Below are 19046 nucleotides of genomic sequence, written 5' to 3'. Positions count from 1 at the left end.
CCAGCTTTTTATTCTTGTTGTTTGTCTTTGTTTTGATTGTGTTTATTTTATTTTTAATAATATTATTTACAAACATACCTGTCCAGCTGTCCAGTGATTAATTGTATAAGTACCATAATGTGTTGTACATTATTATATGTATATTAATGTGTTTTTCATTTATTGTATTTACCAACATCAAAAAGTCACAAGCAAAGAAAGACCACACCATGGCACATGTTTAAATAAGGGAAGCTTATTGATCAAATTTATCTATTAAGCAAATAGACATAATTATTTCACCCAAAAAACATACATATTCAAAGCAACAAACGTGTAGGCCCAATATCAGACAGAACAGTGAACTCTGTAGAATGGGCAGTCATAATGAAGCACTACACTTTAATTTGTAGATTCAAGCTGTTCTTCATAATTTTGGCCACCAGATGTCACCAGAGAGGAATGTGTTGAAAAGCTAGTATGAAGCGTTTTTAACACAAGCTTCAATGCTTCAGAAAGCTTCATTTGAGCATCTAATAGACTCCAGTTTGTTCATGTAAATCAGGGGTGGGAGACTCCAGGCCCAAAGGGCTGATGTCATGCAGGTTTTAGATGTCACCTTGGGTCAACACACCTGAAACAAATGATCAGTTTTTTACCAGGCATCCAGAGAAATCAAAAACATGTTGAGGAGGTAATTTATCCATTTAAATCAGCTGTGTTGGATCAAGGACACATCTAAAACCTGCAGGACACCGGCCCTTGATGCCTGGAGTTCCCCTACCCCTGATTGAATGAGTCCATTGCCTATCCAAAACCTAGAAACCTTCCCAATAAAGCAACGGGGACAGAGACAACTATAAGTGTTGATATGTGAGTGCTAGGTGAACTTAAGTCTGCTACTGCAAATGAAAACATCATAGTTTACACATACTACAATTGACTAGACAAGCTAACCAATGCAGTCTAGTGAAATGTCCGAACAAGAACACACTCCTGTTTATAAAAAAGATATATATTTTTTTAAGTAATCATTATTACTTAGCAGTGATTGTTCCAGAATAAAACAAATATGGATTTGAATGTATTTCTCTGCCTATGGTAGTGCAGTGCTCCATAGTTGTATATGAACATTTAGAATATTGCTTTGTTGTTCTAAAACTGTCATGTTGTTCTAAAACACAGCCCAGAAGATCACTGGCTGCTCTCTGCCCAGCCTGGAGGTCACTGCAAACTCTCGGTACCTCAGCAGAGCTGGCAATATCATCAAGGACCACTCTCACCCCAGCAACCAACTGTTTGAACTATTACCGTCAGGCCGACGGTACAGGTCACATAAAACCAGGACAAACAGATTCAGGGATAGCTTCTTTCCCAGAGCTATCACCGTAGTAAATAAGCACAAAAACAATTGAACCTATTCCATACCGTCACTGTCATTATATTATGCTGCTATTCATACTGTCATTATATTAATGCTGCTATCCTGTATATATTGTACATACTATTGTTTGAGTACTTACGATTGTTTTTTTTGTACTTTTTATATTTTACATTTATATTTATTATTGAAACTTGCACCAAGGGAGTGGCACTCCAATTTCGTTGTACTCTGTACAATGACAATAAAGGCTATTCTATTCTATTCTATTCTATATGCGAGTTTGCATATTTACTGTGCCACCCTACAATACTGTGATTTCCTACACATACTGTCAGTGCACTGTGTGCATGTGTAGTCATGTCATTACACTGACTCCATTAGTTACAGAAAACCTTGGAAGAACTTCTGCTTCCTAACAAAAGAATGATCAAAATACCTCTGAAATAAGTTTGAGTAGGGAGACCGGGGATAGTTGTAACACTTCCAATTTCTCCAATCAGGGCTAAGTTTCAAATGATGTGACTCATCCTGTGCATGCCCAATTCAGTTCTGCTATCACATGTGAAAAATCAGCACATTTCGTCAAACACAGACAATTTAACATGAAAAAAAGTAATTTGTATGCCAAAAAGTAAGTTTTTCTACTTTATTTCAATTTCTAATAGCATTATCTGCTTTGCAGTTAAACTCATCAAACTTGAATTATGTTATTTGTATGTCTATGGGGATATATTCTGTGTAGGTCTTTAGTGCTAATGTTTTAGCCGTTGGCTGTAATGTTAGCTAGTTCATGGCTATAGGAGTCTGGGTCAGTTGTAACAATAATGCAGATGTTACAACTTACCATACTATTACTTTAACTTATATTAAACAAGTTGGGGCAACGACATCAGCAGAGAGAGGTTCACTGGTCGCTTTTGTATATGCGGTTAATGCCATTGGCAACACAATTCCTCCACTGTTTGTGTTCCCACACATACATTATGCAGACCACTGTGTCAGAGATGGACCAGTAGGAAGTACTGGTAGTGGAAATAAATCAGGATGGGTGCACGAAACAGATTTCCTCATCTTTCTGAAGCACTTTGCAAACCACACCAAGGTAAGCCATGATAAAAAGTAATGGAATTGCGATGCTGGTGAACAACTACATTTTTTCAGCTTCATTGTTATGTTCAAAATTGGTGCAAGAGTTGTAGGTTATAATGCCCACTGAGCCAATGAGGCCAAACTCAAGGAAAACCAACCAAAATGAATGAAATATTCAGTTGCAGAAAATTCCATAATTTGTCTTTTTTGGGGGGTTGGAATATGTTCAAAAGTTAGATTTCTGCATTCTGTCACACACACACACGTAGCTACATAAATGGATGTAAGTGCATTCATGTGTTGAATAAACAAAGATTACATGTTAATGTTTTGTCAGTACCCTTATTTCATTGTGTTACATTTCACCCCAGGATATGTTACAACTAACCCAGACTATGGGGTTAATTATAACATTTCACTCTTCGTGTTTGAGACCATACTATGCAATGGGTAATTGTGCTGCAGAGAAAATAGCTGCACTATTTAATAGCAGAGACATGTAAATACTTTGCATTACATTTTGAATCCACTACCTTAAAAGAGCTCCAATTTACAGACAGAAATGTCAAAAATGTTACAACTATCCCCGGTCTCCCCTACACACCTGCTAGACCTCATATCACTGGAAAGAAATCTATAAACAATAATCAACAAAACTTTGTGAGGAAGCAATTTCACTCTCCTTCTGTCCAGCTGTAGCTTCTCAGCACTCCCCACTTTTTTTGATTGCTTATTCACAATTACATTGGTCATTTCCTTTAAGGTAAAACTCAAGAAATTCCATTTGCGTATGAATTGTGTCCTATAAACACACTTTCTTTGTCTTCCCTATCAGTTATTGAATAGTTGCATCCACCTCTAAAGTAATTACATTTTAATCTGTTTTGCAGAGCAAGCAAACAGCATGTAAGTTGGTAGATTACAGAACTACCTGACATTCAGCCACAATGTAGACAAAGCAGGATAACTTCTAAAAGTCTACAAATTAGATCTTCAGTTAAAGTGACTGCAAGCTACAAAAATGATCCAGAAGATACGAGCCAGCTGCTAAACAAACAGATGAGATCAAGAAAGTTCACCATTGATGCTACATGAGAAACAACATTTCTACTTAAGAAAACTCTTCAACTCTTGATTGAATTTACTGAGATGGCTCATCTCAACAGGCAGCAAAGGACGTGTGATCTACTTGTTGTTCGTCTGAACAGATTTTGTGTCAAGTCATTTTTATTAAATGTTTTGATGTTATGTTAGCTGTTTGACATATACGTGTTATTCCGCAGTTTTATTTTATTTTTTGTAAAAAATGTAGACACTAATCATTAAATGTTACAATTAAACTAAATAACCTTGTTTTTTGTTTGTTTTTGTAAATATAGTAGAAGTTTGAAAGATTTCTGTGAAACAGAGACAATCCCTGCACAATACTTATGATCAGCACGTTTTGGAGAAATCCCTGCACAAACAAGAGAGAAGGTATTGAGACCGTTGCAGACAGCAGGATGTGACTGTGGTGATCAATGTGCTTCAGCAACATTCGTGTTGCTCACAATAAATCAATTTATAAAGTAAAACATACAGAGAAAAGTCTGCGTGTTTGATGACATAACCACACAGATTTCCAGCTGTTTTTAAGGCTCTTTACAATCCACAGCAAAAATAATAATGAGAGAGATGGTGTTTTCTTTCGAGCATGTGTAATAAATAGAAGCGGTAGTATCAAATAAATAATTAAACAATTGCGGAGACCACCCCAAATGTCTCTGGCATGCGTCGAAGCAGCAGGTACCCATTACCTCGTTTAGTCGTAGTCACGTGACCTGGGTATTTAGCCCCGCACTTCGGAGGAGTGTTTTAATAAGATGGCAGTAATGCAACAGTTTTGGATACAAGCTGCCGTTAAACTCGACTGAAGAAGAAGAAGAGCGTTTTAATACGTCTGTATCGACTTTTGTTTTGGTTAGTACGCCCAGCTTTGCGGACCAACTTCTTTGTGGTCCGATGCTGCTGCGCCACCTCCACCCTTGTTACGCATGACACGTAGCACCAATCAGTGTTGAGACCCCGGATTGTTTGCCGCGCTTGGCTCACAGGTGAATTGATTACAGTGTTTCTTAGATAAGGTGCGACTATTTGCGGTTCCTGTCAATGGACTGCGCTTTTGATTTGGTGGGTCTCATATTACAGATAGTGTATTAGTAGAGCATGTACTGAAGAGGCTTAGGGCCACCAGGGGAAAAAAAAATATGTGACTGGTTCTGCAACCCAATTTGTCTCCTTGTTAAATGTTGAGTGTCCGTCCAGTTCACGTGGTCTGTTGCCGAGCCTGGTATTTTTATTTTCTGTACAAGTTTTCGTAATCTGCAGTTTATCGGTGGCATCTGCTAGTTCGTAACTCCCACAGTATATAAATTGTACAGTAATGATGAATCGGAAACGCTAAGATTTTAAACCTCCGCTTTTTCAGAGAAAACGAGAAGTGTTCTTCACGTGGGTTTCATCCAAATGGCAGAGAAGTGGCAGCCGCAGTGTGGCGTCGAGTTAGAGCCGAATCAGTTTTACTGCTCGGTATGTCTGGACCTGCTCAAAGATCCCGTCACCATCCAGTGTGGACACACTTACTGCAGAAGCTGTATCGAGGGATGCTGGGACCAGGAAAAGGAGAAGGGAACGTACAGCTGTCCTCAGTGTAGGGAGGCCTTCAGTCCAAGGCCTGTCCTCGGGAGGAACAACATGCTGGCTGAGGTGATGCATCCACGGTGCTGCTTTTGAAAATAAATAAAAATAAATAAAATGACAATAAAACGTAGCAAGTTAACTAAAGTTCAGATACTCGGAGCTCAGAGAAATACTTAATGAGAAATATTTTTCTTTTTCTAAATTATTCTTTCTGATATTATCGTTATCCAATTTCTAGTTTGTTTTCATTTACAACATTTATAAACAGATTTTCATTAATGGTGTGGTGGTTTGCTTGGTTTGATTCTAGTCTGAGACACATCCCTTTGGGTTGAGTCAGGAAGGGCAGCTGGTATAAGTATAAGTGAGTACAGTGAACTCATTGTTATGTTTAAGAAACCGTTTGAGATGATTTGAGCTTTGAGATGGTGTGTTAGCCTGCTGGAAATAGCCATCAGTAGATGACATGCTGCGGTCATAAAAGGATGGACATGGTAGGCAACAATACTTTGGTAGACTGTGGTGTTTGGACTGGGGGAGGCAAAGTGTGCTAGAGGATATCGCCTCTACAGCATTCTAACACAAACCGGAACTGATGCAAAGCAGGATGGATCCATGCTCTTATATTGTTCATGCCAAAGTTGCAGGAGAAATGTGTTCTTCAGAACCAGCGACAATCTTCTTCAGTAGTCTAATTTTAGTGAGCGTGTGTGAATTCTGTCCTGAGTTGTGTGTTCCTTGCTGTGGAAGTGGCTGTTGCAGATCATCTGCTCAGTTTGAAGTTCAGCAGGTGATCTTGACCATGTCTACATGCCTAAACGCAGCGAGTTGCTGCCATGTGTTTAGTTAATTAGATATTTGTGTTGAAACGAGCAGATGAACAGATGCACCTCATAAAGTGTCCAGTAATCATAATTTTATATTTTCTTTGGCATGTCATTAGATTTTCTTGTGGGTGTTTGCATTGTCTGCTCTTGTTACCCCTAAAATATTTAAATGAATTATATTATCATCATAGCACATGCTTTCTAAATGATAGTCCATCTTCATCCGCTTTGTCCGGGGCCGGGTCGCGGGGGCAGCAGCCTAAGCAAAGACAGCACTATCTAAATGATAGTGCTGTCTTAAAATAAATAACACATTTTTCTATAGTTTCGATTCTGTTTGTCGTGCAAAACCTTTGACCGCTTTTATTTGATCACTGTAGGTTGTAGAGAAGCTGAAGAGGACAGTAACCCAACAGGCCCGTCCAGCTTCTCCTCTTGCTCCTGCAGGACCAACAGACATTGCCTGTGATTTCTGTTGTGGGACCAAAAGAAACAAAGCCAGCATGTCTTGCCTGACCTGCTTGGCATCGTACTGTCCTGCTCATCTTGAGCCTCACCACAGTTTTCCTGTGCTGAAGCTTCACCAGCTGGTGTCTGCTACAGTGCCACTTAAGGAAAAAATATGTGCAAAGCACAACAAGCTGATGGAGGTTTACTGTAAGACTGATCGAAGGTGTATCTGCTATTTGTGCACCTTGGACGATCACAGGCGCCACTCAACAGTGTCAGCTGCAGCAGAAAGAGCTGATAAACAGGTAGAGACAAAAAGCCAATGTAAATCTGGCGAGTGGTTGAATTTGACTCCTGTGACTGAAATATTCACAATGACACATTCGTGGTTGCTTCTTACAGGTAAAACTTGGTGAGATCCAGAGTGCAGTCAAGCGGAGATTCCAGGAGAGACAAGAGGAGCTGAATGAGCTGGTCCAAGCTGTGAAGGACTTTGAGGTGTGGAAATAAGACTGGAAAACATGTTTCTGCTCTGACCACAGCAGTGTCTTTTGTACAGGTTCTGACATCTGGCAGTGAGAGCTGATAAGCATGACGGTCTGTAATTGCAACACGTATTCCTGCATTTTGGTGTATTTAATACACTGGTTACGTTTGTTTGAATTTATTTTATGTTCATATGTTTTTGCCAGGAGCAAAGTGAATCTAGAAAACTTTCTGCTATGTTGTGCATCTATTGTAAATTGAACCTTCTTTATACATTATATATAAACAGATTTGGTGTCAGACTGCTGTGAAGTCCAATGACAGGCTCTTTGACGAGCTGATCTCCTCCATCCAAAAACGACGTGCTTTAATGAAGGAGTTGATTGAAGCTCGGAGGAAAACTGCAATAGCTGAGGCAGAAGATCTGCAGATGCAGCTGAAGGAGGAGATAGCCACGCTGAGGAGAAGAGATGCTGATGTGGAGCAGGTTTCTCACACAGCTGACCATATTCATTTCATTCAGGTAAAAGTTGTGTTCTAGACCAACCAGTCTTTCTTTTTATAATTTTCACCTCGTACACATTTTATTATTTCAATTCAGAATCAATCAAGCATCTATAGCTGCAAGACACAAGTATTAGTAAAATGTGCTAGAGAATATTACACCCATGTTTCCATATTTTGGCTATATTATCTGTGAAACCAGCTGCCTGATTTGGACTTTGGGAATATTGTGTGCCTTTATATACGGAAAGATAAACATGTCAGGTTCCTATCTGCAACATGGCAGTTTCTGCAGGCCTCCAAATCTGTTAATTTGCAGAGCCATAGTGCAGGAGACGCCCCCACCCCAGATTTGAAGCACCTAGATCAAGTAGTTTTCAGTTAAAACTCCCAGAGAACAATGCTAGAAAGACTTCTAAAAACACTCTCACCTTGGCAGCAGGGACATGACACTTCCCATTAGGAAGTGTCATGTCCCTGGAATTGTTTTAATGAATGGAAACAGAATGTTCCATGTAACATGCAGTTAATATGCTTTTTCTGTTCTGACTTGTCATTTTTTCCTCTAGATCTTCAAGTCTCTCTCAATCTCATGTGAATCGCCAGACCTGCCAAGAGGCGCTGTTATTCGTCCTAAACATTCGATGAAAACGGTGACTGACTATGTGTCTGACCTGACAGATGACATGAAAAACCTTCAGCAGACCACATGGCCTGAGATCTCTGCTACAGGTGCGCATATATATGTAAAGGTGCCTGAAGGAAATATTAAATAGTTGAATACAGTTCCTCTGTTTTCTATTTTTATATATATTTCTTTTCCCTGTTAGTGTCTGTTACAGATGTTGTGCTGCCACCTGTGCCAAAGACCAGGGGAGAGTTATTGCGCTGTAAGTAAAACCGTTAAGGCAGATCATTATATAAATGAAGTAATCACTTAATAAATACTAGAAGGCTGATGATATTCCTGGTTTGCTTGTCCATCAGATCACTGTCCTCTAACACTGGATCCCAACTCGGCCAACAAATACTTTGTCATTTCACGGCAATCAAAACGAGTGACGAGTGGCTGCTATGAGCATTTTCATTTATCTCACTTGGACAGGTTTGGAGGTGTGAAGCAGGTGCTGTGCAAAGAGGGTTTAACAGGGCGGTGCTATTGGGAGGTCAGTTGGAGTGGTGGCGCCTGGTCAGTGGCAGCGTCTTACAAAAACATCAGCCGGACATCATTCGACTCAGAATTTGGGAAGAATGACAAGTCCTGGTGTTTGGAGTGCTCTGCAAACGGATATACTTTCAGACATGACTCAGTAGCCAAGGCGGTGTCAGGTCCTCGTACCTCTCAGATTGGAGTGTACCTGGATTACAGGTCAGGTACTCTGTCGTTTTACAGCATCTCTGACACCATGACTCTGCTTCACAAAGTGCGCACAGTATTTACTCAGCCTCTCTATCCTGGCCTTGAGCTGAAGGAAGGAAGCTCTGGCTGTTATGCAGAAGTGAAGAAGTTGTGATGCCAACTTTTTCACCTCTACCATGTTGACTAATGTCTTTCAAGACCTAAAATAAGCAGTGAAGAAACCTGTGAGCACATTGAACTTGACACTTATTTGCTGAATGACTCGCACTGTTTGGCTGTTGAAAGGTGACCCAGGTGCTCCACTGTGACAAAGGACATTGAAATTATAAGGTTTTTTTTCCGCTCTAATTAATCTATGCTTAACAGTTGTTTGTTTTTTTTTTTTTTTTTTTTTTTTAAATTGAGTTTAAATGGACTTTTTCACTTGCATGTACTTCATTGTTTTCTTTCCATTTTACTTCTTTAATTTCTGGGGGGGGGGAATAAAGTTGACAACATACTGCGCACAGGGCTTATTGTACTAATGATGAATGGGTTCAGATGAAGTCAGTTTTGCAGTCAGCTATAGCTACATTGATGCTGTATTGAACTATGACCAAAGTCTAGAAGATGGGAAAGCAGGATAAAGGTTAGTGTGGCTTTTGTGACACTTTTCCAAAGGTACTGCACTCATTTCTCAAAGGTTTGTCAAATTAATGGTCCTGTATTTTTAATTTAACTGTTTTTAGACTGCTTTCATAGGATTCCTTTCCTGTTTATCTGAGGTTGTGCTAAAAATCAATAAATAAAGATTGCCAATATTTAAACTGTTGTGAATGACTTGTTTGTCCATGATCTGTCAAATGTGTCTCTCATTAATGATATCCAGTCTTTTTGAGCGAAAGTATGTTCCTATCACAAGTTAGAAGCTGCAGTTTTGACAAAGTGACTTCATATACTCCCAAGTAAAGTGTCATGTTATATTAAAAATGTCTTCTTCAAAAGAGATCTGGTCTCGAGGCTGTCAGTAAGTGTAAAAAGCAGTTAGATATTTTAAGAGTCCAAAAAGAACTGTATTGGTTACCATGTAGGTGCAAACAGTCATTGCAAGATACTTTCAAAGCAGGTCACTTCTTTTATGCAACGCCTGTTGTTAATCCTCTTGACTAGTCGGTCAAAATAAGCAAAGATATAAGTCATAAAAAAATCACACGTCACTTTTCAGCAATGTATAATCTTCTACTGACAAAGGCAGGAGTACGCCTAGTACATGAGTACAAAGACATGTCCCAAGGCTAGATTTGAATTGAACTCAAAGTCACATGTATTGAAAATAGTTTTTTATAAAGCGAGACCATTATTGTTTTTCAAACATGTTGACATCTGCAGTGTAATCTATTTTGACATGTGCCATGTTATTATGTAAAACCTGCCACGTTTACCTCTGTCCGTGTCTTTTTAGTAGCCTGCTGTTAGTCTAATATTGGTAATGGCTCTTGTGAACAATGAGTATTCCAAAGTGTTCATAAGCAAAATCACTAATTACAGAGGCGGAGGCATTTATTAAAAAAAAAAAAAACAAGACTTGGAAGAGGAAAACTCGTTTTAAGATGTTTACTGTGAGCTTTCTAACGTCTTGTAGACTGAGTTACTAAAAAGGAGTTATCACTGTTGTAAATTCATCATTGGGCGTGCGCTGTTGTTTGGTCATGTGACGCACAAACACGATTGTCGGAGGAAGCCATGCAGGATCAGTCCTTTACTCCGATCCGAGCGTGCTGAGCTCTTACAAATCGCTGCTTATGTTTGGTTCAGTTACAGCGGGATGATGGCTGATCTTTACCAGCACCCGGTTTTCTTTGAGTGCGAGAGTCTTAAAAAAGAACATCTGACGAGATTACAAAATTATTTCCGTAATCGTCGCAAATCAGGCGGAGGAGATTGCGGACAACTGACGAGAGTGGACGCAAACGTCTACAGCGTGGTTTTCCAAAATAAAAAAGGTAAGTTTATCATGCCTTTTAAGATATCTAAATATTCTATATTTATTATTAAAATATATATTTTATATATATAATAAATAGATTTATTTATGCACGAAATATCTTATTTATTATTATTATTATCATTTCTCGGCTAAAATAGCCGTAACAGAAAGGTTTCAGCTGTTTAAGAAATATTACATTTTCACCGTTGAAGTACAGCTGTGGGTGGGAGTAGTGAGAAAGGAAACGTAAACCAAACGTTAGTCTGGAAACCGAAACTTGTTACGCAACGTTACGTTTCGTTTTCGGTGATCAGCAGCTGCCTCAATGCTGAGTTCAGGGAATTTGGGAAACTCTGATTTCCCACCGTCACATTTGAACTCTTTCCTCTGTGAGTGGGCTGTTTAGAGGGAGAGAGCTACTATGAGATGACGATATTATTGCAAATACAGTTTTTTTTTTTATTGTATTTTCTGTTTGAATGTGTTTTAGTAGATAAAGTGAAATGAGTTGCAAAGGCTTTAAAGCAGAAGTCAGCAATATTGTGTTGGACATACTTCATATGTTCTATGTACTGATTTGGTAGCTTGTGAAGCTTGCACACAAGAATTTCACTCACATGTGCTGTACCAGTGCACCAGTAATGTGGTGTGACAACAAATTTGATTTGATTTTGATTTGACCACTGAATTATAGTTTCTACCAAACTGGCAGTGGGTGAAAAGAGGAGGAAAAAAGAACAAAAAAGGGCAAAGAAAACAAAAAGAAAGAGTTAAAGTTATATAATAAATTCAGTCTGTAATTTGAGATATCTGTCAACAGATCAGCAGCGAGTTCTTCAGAGATCAAAGCATGTTTTGGAGATTGAAGATTGTCGTTTGGTGTTCACTGTCCGAGAAAGTCTGCAAAATTCTACCTCCTCTCACTTCATGACCCCCACTTCCAATCCAGCAGAGGTAAATTTCATGTTTTTGTTTATCTAGGTTTTTAATAGTTTTATGCATCCATATGAAATGAACATTGTCCATTTTATTATAATATTAATGTAAGCAGGGGTTTGCTACAAATTGATAGCTGTTCTCATTTGCATGTCTTCCCAATCACAGACTCCTGAGCACATTCCTGCCTCGTCTCTTCTACCAAGCAATGACGGGTATGAACTACATGTTAATAATTATCTTAGTTACCTATATGTCCACATGCTCAGCAAGAACTTGAGAACATGCTTGCCTGTTTAGCCTGCTCTGCTGATCTTTACTGTGAGGAGGGGAGAGTTTTAGTCAGGAGGCGAGCTCAACCTGGTGCTGCAGATGAAGTTAGTGATTGGAAAGTTGAGGTAGGCGCTCTCTTTAGTGGCTACTTTTGCCATTATGAGTTAAACCCTTACAAGGTTGAAGCTTTGGTTCAGTCCAGCAGCTCTCCTCAGACTGTGAGGTGAAAGTGTACACAGATGAGTCTGGGAAGAGTCTGAAGTAACTCTTGCTGCTGTGAAGGACTTTGGTAGTGTTAGAGGTTAAAGTCTGAGCCAAGTCATCCTGTTTGATAACAGAGTGGAGGCGGTGAGGGCCATACAGGAACCATGTGACAGGCTTCTTCAAGGGATAGATGCACCTGATGAAGATACAGCAAGAGGAGCCACTGCCAGAGCTCCTGGAGGCAGAGTCCTCATGGAGGTTATTCAGGGACTAATCGAGAGCCAACAGGTGAAAAATGTTGCTGTAATTAAGATAAATCACAACTCACAATAAAACACATTTTCTAAACCCACCAAATCTCCTGCTCTTCTCCTAGGTGGATGCTTTGGTGTCTCCTATGGTTGGCCATAATCCTCACTCTACCCGTGTTGGAAATGCTTTATTTGCAGTAGCTGGACCACAGCTGACCACAAGGTTTAGAAAGGAAGCAGAAGATGAAACAGACCCTGGTGACTCAGTACTGCTGGAGGGCTTACCTGGACTTCAATGTAATGCAGTCTTCTTCCTCAATCTTGTTCGTTGGGACGGTGACCCAGACGGCGTGCCAGTCCAGGTGAGATAGTAAAGGAGGGATTTTATTATACTGCCTGTTTGTGAGGACACTTTTAATGGAGTCATTTGCCATAATCCAGTATTTTTACCCTCTATAGGTTCTTCGAATGGGCATCAGAAAGATCCTATCTTCCTGTGAGACAAAAGGATTCACATCTGTCTCTCTTCCCGTCATTGGTGCTGGGATTGCTCTGAAATTTCCTGACAGTGAAGTGAAGAGGGTGTTAACAGAGGAAATGCACATATTTGAACAGGAGCGAACAGGCATCACACCATTCCTGATCCGCATCGTCATTCACTTTGATGACGCGGAGACACTCAAGGTAATGGAAATATTTTTTTCCCTAAAAATCAACTACTGACAAATGCTGAGAGTTAAAGAATGCCACCATTCCTTATCTTAAACTCAGAATATAATAATCAAATATCTCACAATTGGAAAAGCTCATTTTCCTATATCAGTCAGCAGGAACAGTCTCATCTGACCCCAATATTTGGTTTATCCTTCATATTTTATTTTTCAAAGCAGCAAGGCTTCAGGAGGCTTCACAAACCTGATTTGACTTTAACTTGGAAACATACTGTATACACAATCATTAACCAATCAGCTATTGTTTCCTCTGCAATATATACAGTATATACAGGAATCATTACTAATGCTGGAAATTTGTTGTCTTTGCAGACATTTGGCTCTGTCCAAAATAAACAATTCACTGAAGATGTTCAAAATAAAGACCAAGATCAAGGTAGGTGTAGAAAATATCCACAGATAAGAATCCAGACAGTGCTTTTTAGACATAAATAATAATTTGATTCTTTTTGTTAAAAAAAATCTTTTAAAAAAGAGACCATAATAAAACATCAACAGGAAATTACAACATCTGATGTAGAATATAAAAAACATTCAGTCCATCAAATGATACTAAATAGACAGCCTTTGGACAACAGCTCAAACACCCAGTATTTTGGAGGATTCAGACAGTCTTGCATTAACCCTCCAAAAACTGACCAAAAGCTTCACCTAACAGCAAACAATGTTCTCCTCTTATCATTTAGTATTCAGGTCTCATATTATCCTTTCTGATACCGACACATCTGTTCACACACCAACGTTGGCTGCTTTTGACCACTTCTGACCACTTTGAATGAAGTAGTCAACAACCTGAAACCCACAAGTTGTACTCTGGATATTGCTCCATCTCGCTGACTGAAATATGTTTTTGACACTGTGGGTATGAGTTTGGTTTCTATTATCAATAGCAGTCTTCAGTTTGGGTATGTCCCTGTTGACTTTAAATATGCTGTGGTGGAACCTATTGTTAAAAAGCAAAACCTGGATTCACCAGTTTTATCCAACTACAGACCAATTTCTAAATTGCCTTTTCTTTTTAAACTCCTGGAGAAAGTTGTCATTCTTCAGCTCCAGACCTTTCTAGATAAAAAGGGCATTAGTGAAGTATTTCAGTATGGTTTTAAAGCGCACCACAGCACTGAAACTGCTCTTTAAAAGTTTGTAATGACTTTTTAACTTTTACACACTTGGGAGATTCTGCCATTTTATTACTATTAAACCTCAGTGCTGCCTTTGATGCTGTAGCTCATAGGATTCTTATCTCTCGGTTTGAACGTTGTGTCGGAATCAAAGAGACTGCATTGGAAAAGTTTAAATCTTACCTGTCCAACTGAAGCTTTTCTGTCAGATCAGGGGATACATCACCCTCATAAACCTCACTTTCTTGTGGGGTCCCCCAGGGGTCCATTCTTGGTCCAGCCCTTTTTTTGAATTTACATGCTCCCTATGGGCTCAACCTAAAAACAAACAAACAAACAAAAAAAAAAACATGGCATCACATTTGACTGTTATGTAGACAAAAAAAATTTACCTGCCACTGAAACATAAATCTGTGAGTCCTCCAAAGGTTCTACTAGATTGTTTGGAGGATGTTAACGCATGGATGGCTTTAAACTTTCTTAATTAAAAGGAACAGAAAAGAGAGGTTATTGTGTTTGCTCCCTGTCACCACTACGACTTTGGCTCTTGATTAAAAAAACCCTTTGCGAGGAACTTAGGAGTGATTTTTGACTATCTATCTGTTTATCAATCTAACGCTTGATAAAACAGATCAATGCTGTAATCAAAACTATTTTTTTTCATCTCCGGCTACTTAAAAAAGTGAAGCCATTTTTCCATTTCAGAGACTTTTGTAATAGTCTTTATTCAGGATTCAGTCTGTAATTAGTTAGCCGAGTGCAGCTGGTCCAAAACGCTACAACTGGCACGCACTGTTTACCTAAAAATGCAGCCAAGGCATTTTTTTAAATAAACATTTCAAACTATTTACAGAACAATCAGCTGTTCTGCATCAAATTTGATGCCACACAAATTATTTGTGCCGCTCCAAAAAATAATTTCTGTCCACTATGAGATAAAGGAGAACAACAGCCTGATACCTGCAGGCCTGACAACAGGAGCTGTATCACTCCTGTAACACCTGTAACATTCAGCAGTCACCTCATTGTTCTGACACACACAACAAAACTATTGACTACACTACACACTAACTACACAAGATTTGCGCTAAACATCGCAAATTTCTCACATCTCAAAACACCGCCGTCACTCCTAAAACTCCCCCCCTCCCTAAACAACTAATTGCCATGTTGCCATATCATTTTTGATTGGTCGACATGGTACATTTTTTCCACCAATAGGAAAGGCTGGAGGGGCGGGAGGTTTGTTTTTGCTCACAGGCGGAGAGCGCTTTCGAGCGTTTTCCTTATAAAACACCATTTTACCGTTTCTTCCCACAGTAAATATAAACAACGACAGTATTCAGGAAGAAAACCAAACACTGCATATATTTTTTATCATAACTCTGGTTTTACGTGGCCTATCAACACAATTTAAAAACTGGTATAAAGTCTTTTTCCGTCAGTTGTTCCGTCTGTCCTGCTCATATCTCCAATGGTTGTACACGTTGTCATTAACGTGGCTTCACTCATCATCAGCCACGCCGCTTTGCTCGCTAAAACACTGGTGTCGGCACATAAGGACGCTGTCATAGCCTGTCAATGACGTTGATTAGCTGCGTATATACGAATGTGAATCGCATCATTGGCTGGACTATGGGATAAGGTGCCATCGTTCTAATCCCATACGGGAGCAGCCAGTCACTTACTAACAGTGCAAAACAGAATTGTTAAAGTATTAATTTTAATTTCAATTCAGGTTAGATTTTTTTTTCTGTGCGCAAAGACCGTGCCAGCAGTGCGCAATTGCGCACGTGCGCAGTTTAGAGGGAACATTGATCATGACCTCTCAGACATCAGACACTTTCAAAACCTTTTTTAAAAAAAAAACAGTTTTATACTTGGCTTTTAAATCAGAATGAGTTTGTACTACTTTTATTTGCCTTATTTCTTCCTGAAGTCTTCTAAATTAAGGTTTTTTTTTTCTTAAATTGCATCACATCTTCCTACTTTTATATCTTTTGATTGTTTTAAATTTGCAGCACTTCGGTCTCAGTTGTTGTTTTTACATGTGCTATATGAAGAAGTTTGACTTTGACTGTTGATTCTGTTTTAAACCTGAAACCCTGACCAAAAAGTATTTCGAAGGCAGCAAAAGTAAGAAACAAATGTACTTAACAGAGTGACTGTTCTCCTCTAGAGTCAACAACAATGAGGTTGGTCCTGCTGGGAAAAACTGGATCTGGGAAAAGTGATTTGGGTAACACCATTCTTGGAGAGGAGCTCTTTGCCACCTACCCCTCTCCAAACTCTGGAACAATGAAATGCCAAACAGAAACCAAAACAGTCAGTGGAAGAAGCATCACTCTGATCGACACCCCTGGTTTCTTTGACACGGGAAGGTCTGAGGAAGATCTGAAGCCTGAGATAATGAGCTGTATGACAGAGTGTGCTCCTGGGCCTCATGCTTTTCTCATTGTGCTTCGAGTGGATAAATTCACAGAGCACGAGCAGGCTGTCATCACTAAGATAGTTCAGTATTTCTCAGATGAAGCTCTAAAATATGCTGTAGTTGTTTTCACTCACGGTGACCAGCTCAAGAAAAAGATGAAAATTGAAGATTTTGTCAGTCAGAACAAAAATCTGAGTGATCTGGTGTCAAAGTGTGATGGTCGGTGTCACGTCTTTGATAACAAACACTGGAACAAGAACCAGCCAAATAACTACAGGAGCAACCAGTTCCAGCTGGAGGAGTTGCTGAAAACAATAGAAAAAATGGTGGTGGAAAAAAACGGAGGTTACTACACCAATAAAATGCTGCAACATGTGGAGACGGCAATACAAGAACAGGTAGAGCACATTAGACACTCAATGCCAGATAAAACCCCAGAAGAGATCAGAAACCAGGCTAAATCTAATGTGTTTAACAGGTTTCTGATCCAAATGGCAGGGATTGCAACAGGAGCTTTGCTCGGTGCTTTTTTTGGTGTTGTAGCATTGGCTGAATTTGCTATCAAAGCTGTGAAGAACCCACAACTGATGAATGTCACAAAAAAGCTTTCCACATTAGCACGAGTACCAGCTGCACACGAACCAAAAGCACTAGTAGTTGCTGGAGCAGTAGGCTTGACAGCAGCTGTAGGAGTAGGAGGAGTAATGGGAGGTGTCATTGGAAATGAAGCCGCTAAGGATGCAGAGTCACTTTCAGAAGCTGTACAGAAAACATATAAGGCTGTAGAAGAAAAAGGAAAATCTCTCACTCACTTAATGTAAGGGTTTCATAATAATCAGATATTTATGTGAACATTTGATTATTTTATTACCTCTTGATGTTGTTACATTATATATGTTTAAATATTTAGAAGGCGGTAGAGAAAATTTGGAGTCCAGTCCGTTAGACAGGAGGGTTTTGTTGTTTAGCCACTTTAGCACTTAACACTTTTTTTGCCTGACTGCCATTTGGTGGTGGGAACATATTCTTTGGTGTGTTTATGAGAGATTTATGTTCAATAGGTTTGTGGTCCTTAAAAAGTAAAACGATGAGCTTAAAGATTCTCACAAAGTCTGTCAGTATGCTTGTTTTGCTTGTGAGGTTGTTGCTTGATCTCCCTGGTGCCTCATTATTTTGTCTTGTCCATATAAAGGACAAGACTGTTTATGACCATGAAACACAGACTTAAAAAACTCCAACAACCACTGAAGAAATTAGGTTTTGTTTCTGTTTTTTTCTGATATTGTCAAATCTCTAGTTTTACTTAATTGTAAACGATCTGATATTGATAGAACTACTTGAAATGTGTATGATATATTGGTGATGTGATTGACAGATCAAAGATGATGTATTAAGCAATAAAAGCACTAATTTCTGACAAGATTTCCCATTGCCCATTTGTTTTGTTTTGAGATTTTTTCCCTCCACATCATAGTTTTGTTCTTGTTGTACTGCACTTGCATGTTGTGATTAACATGAGACACTGAGGAAGAAAAGGCGTGAAGAAAGGACATTTAGAGGGGCTACAAAACTGCCAGAGTGTTGCCAACAAAGTGCAACAACTATGTTTCCCCGCCTGAAATTTTGCCTGTGCAAAAACATGAACTTTTGTCATTGTGAATCTTTGAGTTGAGTGTATCATTACCAGCATGCACAGTAATTGGTCATATGGCCCTTTTTTCAATTTTCAGTTCAATCTTTAGTGTTATTTACATAGTCCCAAATCACAACAGTCTTCTCAAAGTTCTTTCTATTGTAAGGTAAAGACACTACAATGATACAGGGAAAAAACTCAGTTGACCTCTTAGAGAAGTGTATAAACAGTACGTGAAAAAGGTGAGTGAAGAATAAACGCTCAGTGCATCATGGGAATCCCCAAGGAGCATATGTCTAGTGCAGCAAAACTAATTAGGTTTCATCTGATTCAGCCCTAACCATATGCTTTATCTGAAAGAAAGGTTTTAAGCTTAATCTAAAAAGTAGAGATAGTGTCTGTCTCCTGAAGAGGGGCCTCTGATTCTACTTTTGAATACTCTAGGAACCACAAGAAGGTCTGCAGTGCAAGAGCAAAGTGTGGTGAGGCCTTAAAGATAAGATGGGACCTGATTATTCAAGTATGTGTATGCATAATGTAAACAGAACTGGTCCTATCGCAGAACCATGTGGAAATCCATAATGTAAAGTAGATTCCCCATTTACATGAACAAATTGGAGACTATTAGATAGATAGATTCAAACCACTGCAGCGTCGTACCTTCAATACCTACAACATGCTATAATCACTGTAATAAATTAACAGAGATGAGTCCACTGTCAGAGGCCATAAGAAGATCATT

At 39.2% G+C, this 19046-nt stretch overlaps 2 protein-coding genes across 2 annotated transcripts; both read left to right on the top strand.

The window, feature by feature from the left end:
• Positions 1–4542: 4542 nt before the first annotated feature.
• On the top strand, positions 4543–9548 carry LOC146714416 (tripartite motif-containing protein 16-like). The gene is made up of 8 exons (XM_085450896.1): positions 4543–4621; positions 4920–5197; positions 6339–6713; positions 6811–6906; positions 7184–7417; positions 7968–8130; positions 8229–8288; positions 8386–9548. Exons 2-8 carry the CDS (start codon positions 4958–4960, stop codon positions 8910–8912), a joined length of 1695 nt encoding a protein of 564 aa, XP_085307022.1. The 5' UTR covers positions 4543–4621; positions 4920–4957; the 3' UTR covers positions 8913–9548.
• Positions 9549–10488: 940 nt separating this feature from the next.
• Positions 10489–18102, top strand: LOC146714415 (uncharacterized). Its single transcript, XM_085450895.1, has 8 exons — positions 10489–10740; positions 11545–11678; positions 11829–11875; positions 12272–12425; positions 12514–12750; positions 12848–13072; positions 13432–13495; positions 16420–18102. The coding sequence occupies exons 1-8, from the start codon at positions 10563–10565 to the stop codon at positions 17490–17492; spliced, it is 2112 nt and encodes a 703-aa protein (XP_085307021.1). The 5' UTR covers positions 10489–10562; the 3' UTR covers positions 17493–18102.
• The last annotated feature ends 944 nt before the right edge of the window (positions 18103–19046 follow it).

This window comes from Copadichromis virginalis, linkage group LG3 (assembly GCF_057382275.1).
Source record: "Copadichromis virginalis isolate Kocher_CV1m ecotype Utaka linkage group LG3, C_Virginalis_male_GT1.1, whole genome shotgun sequence".
NCBI classification, from domain to species: Eukaryota; Metazoa; Chordata; class Actinopteri; order Cichliformes; family Cichlidae; genus Copadichromis; species Copadichromis virginalis.
The sequence above is the reverse complement of the archived record's forward strand: the minus strand, read 5'-3'. Positions and strand labels throughout refer to the sequence as shown.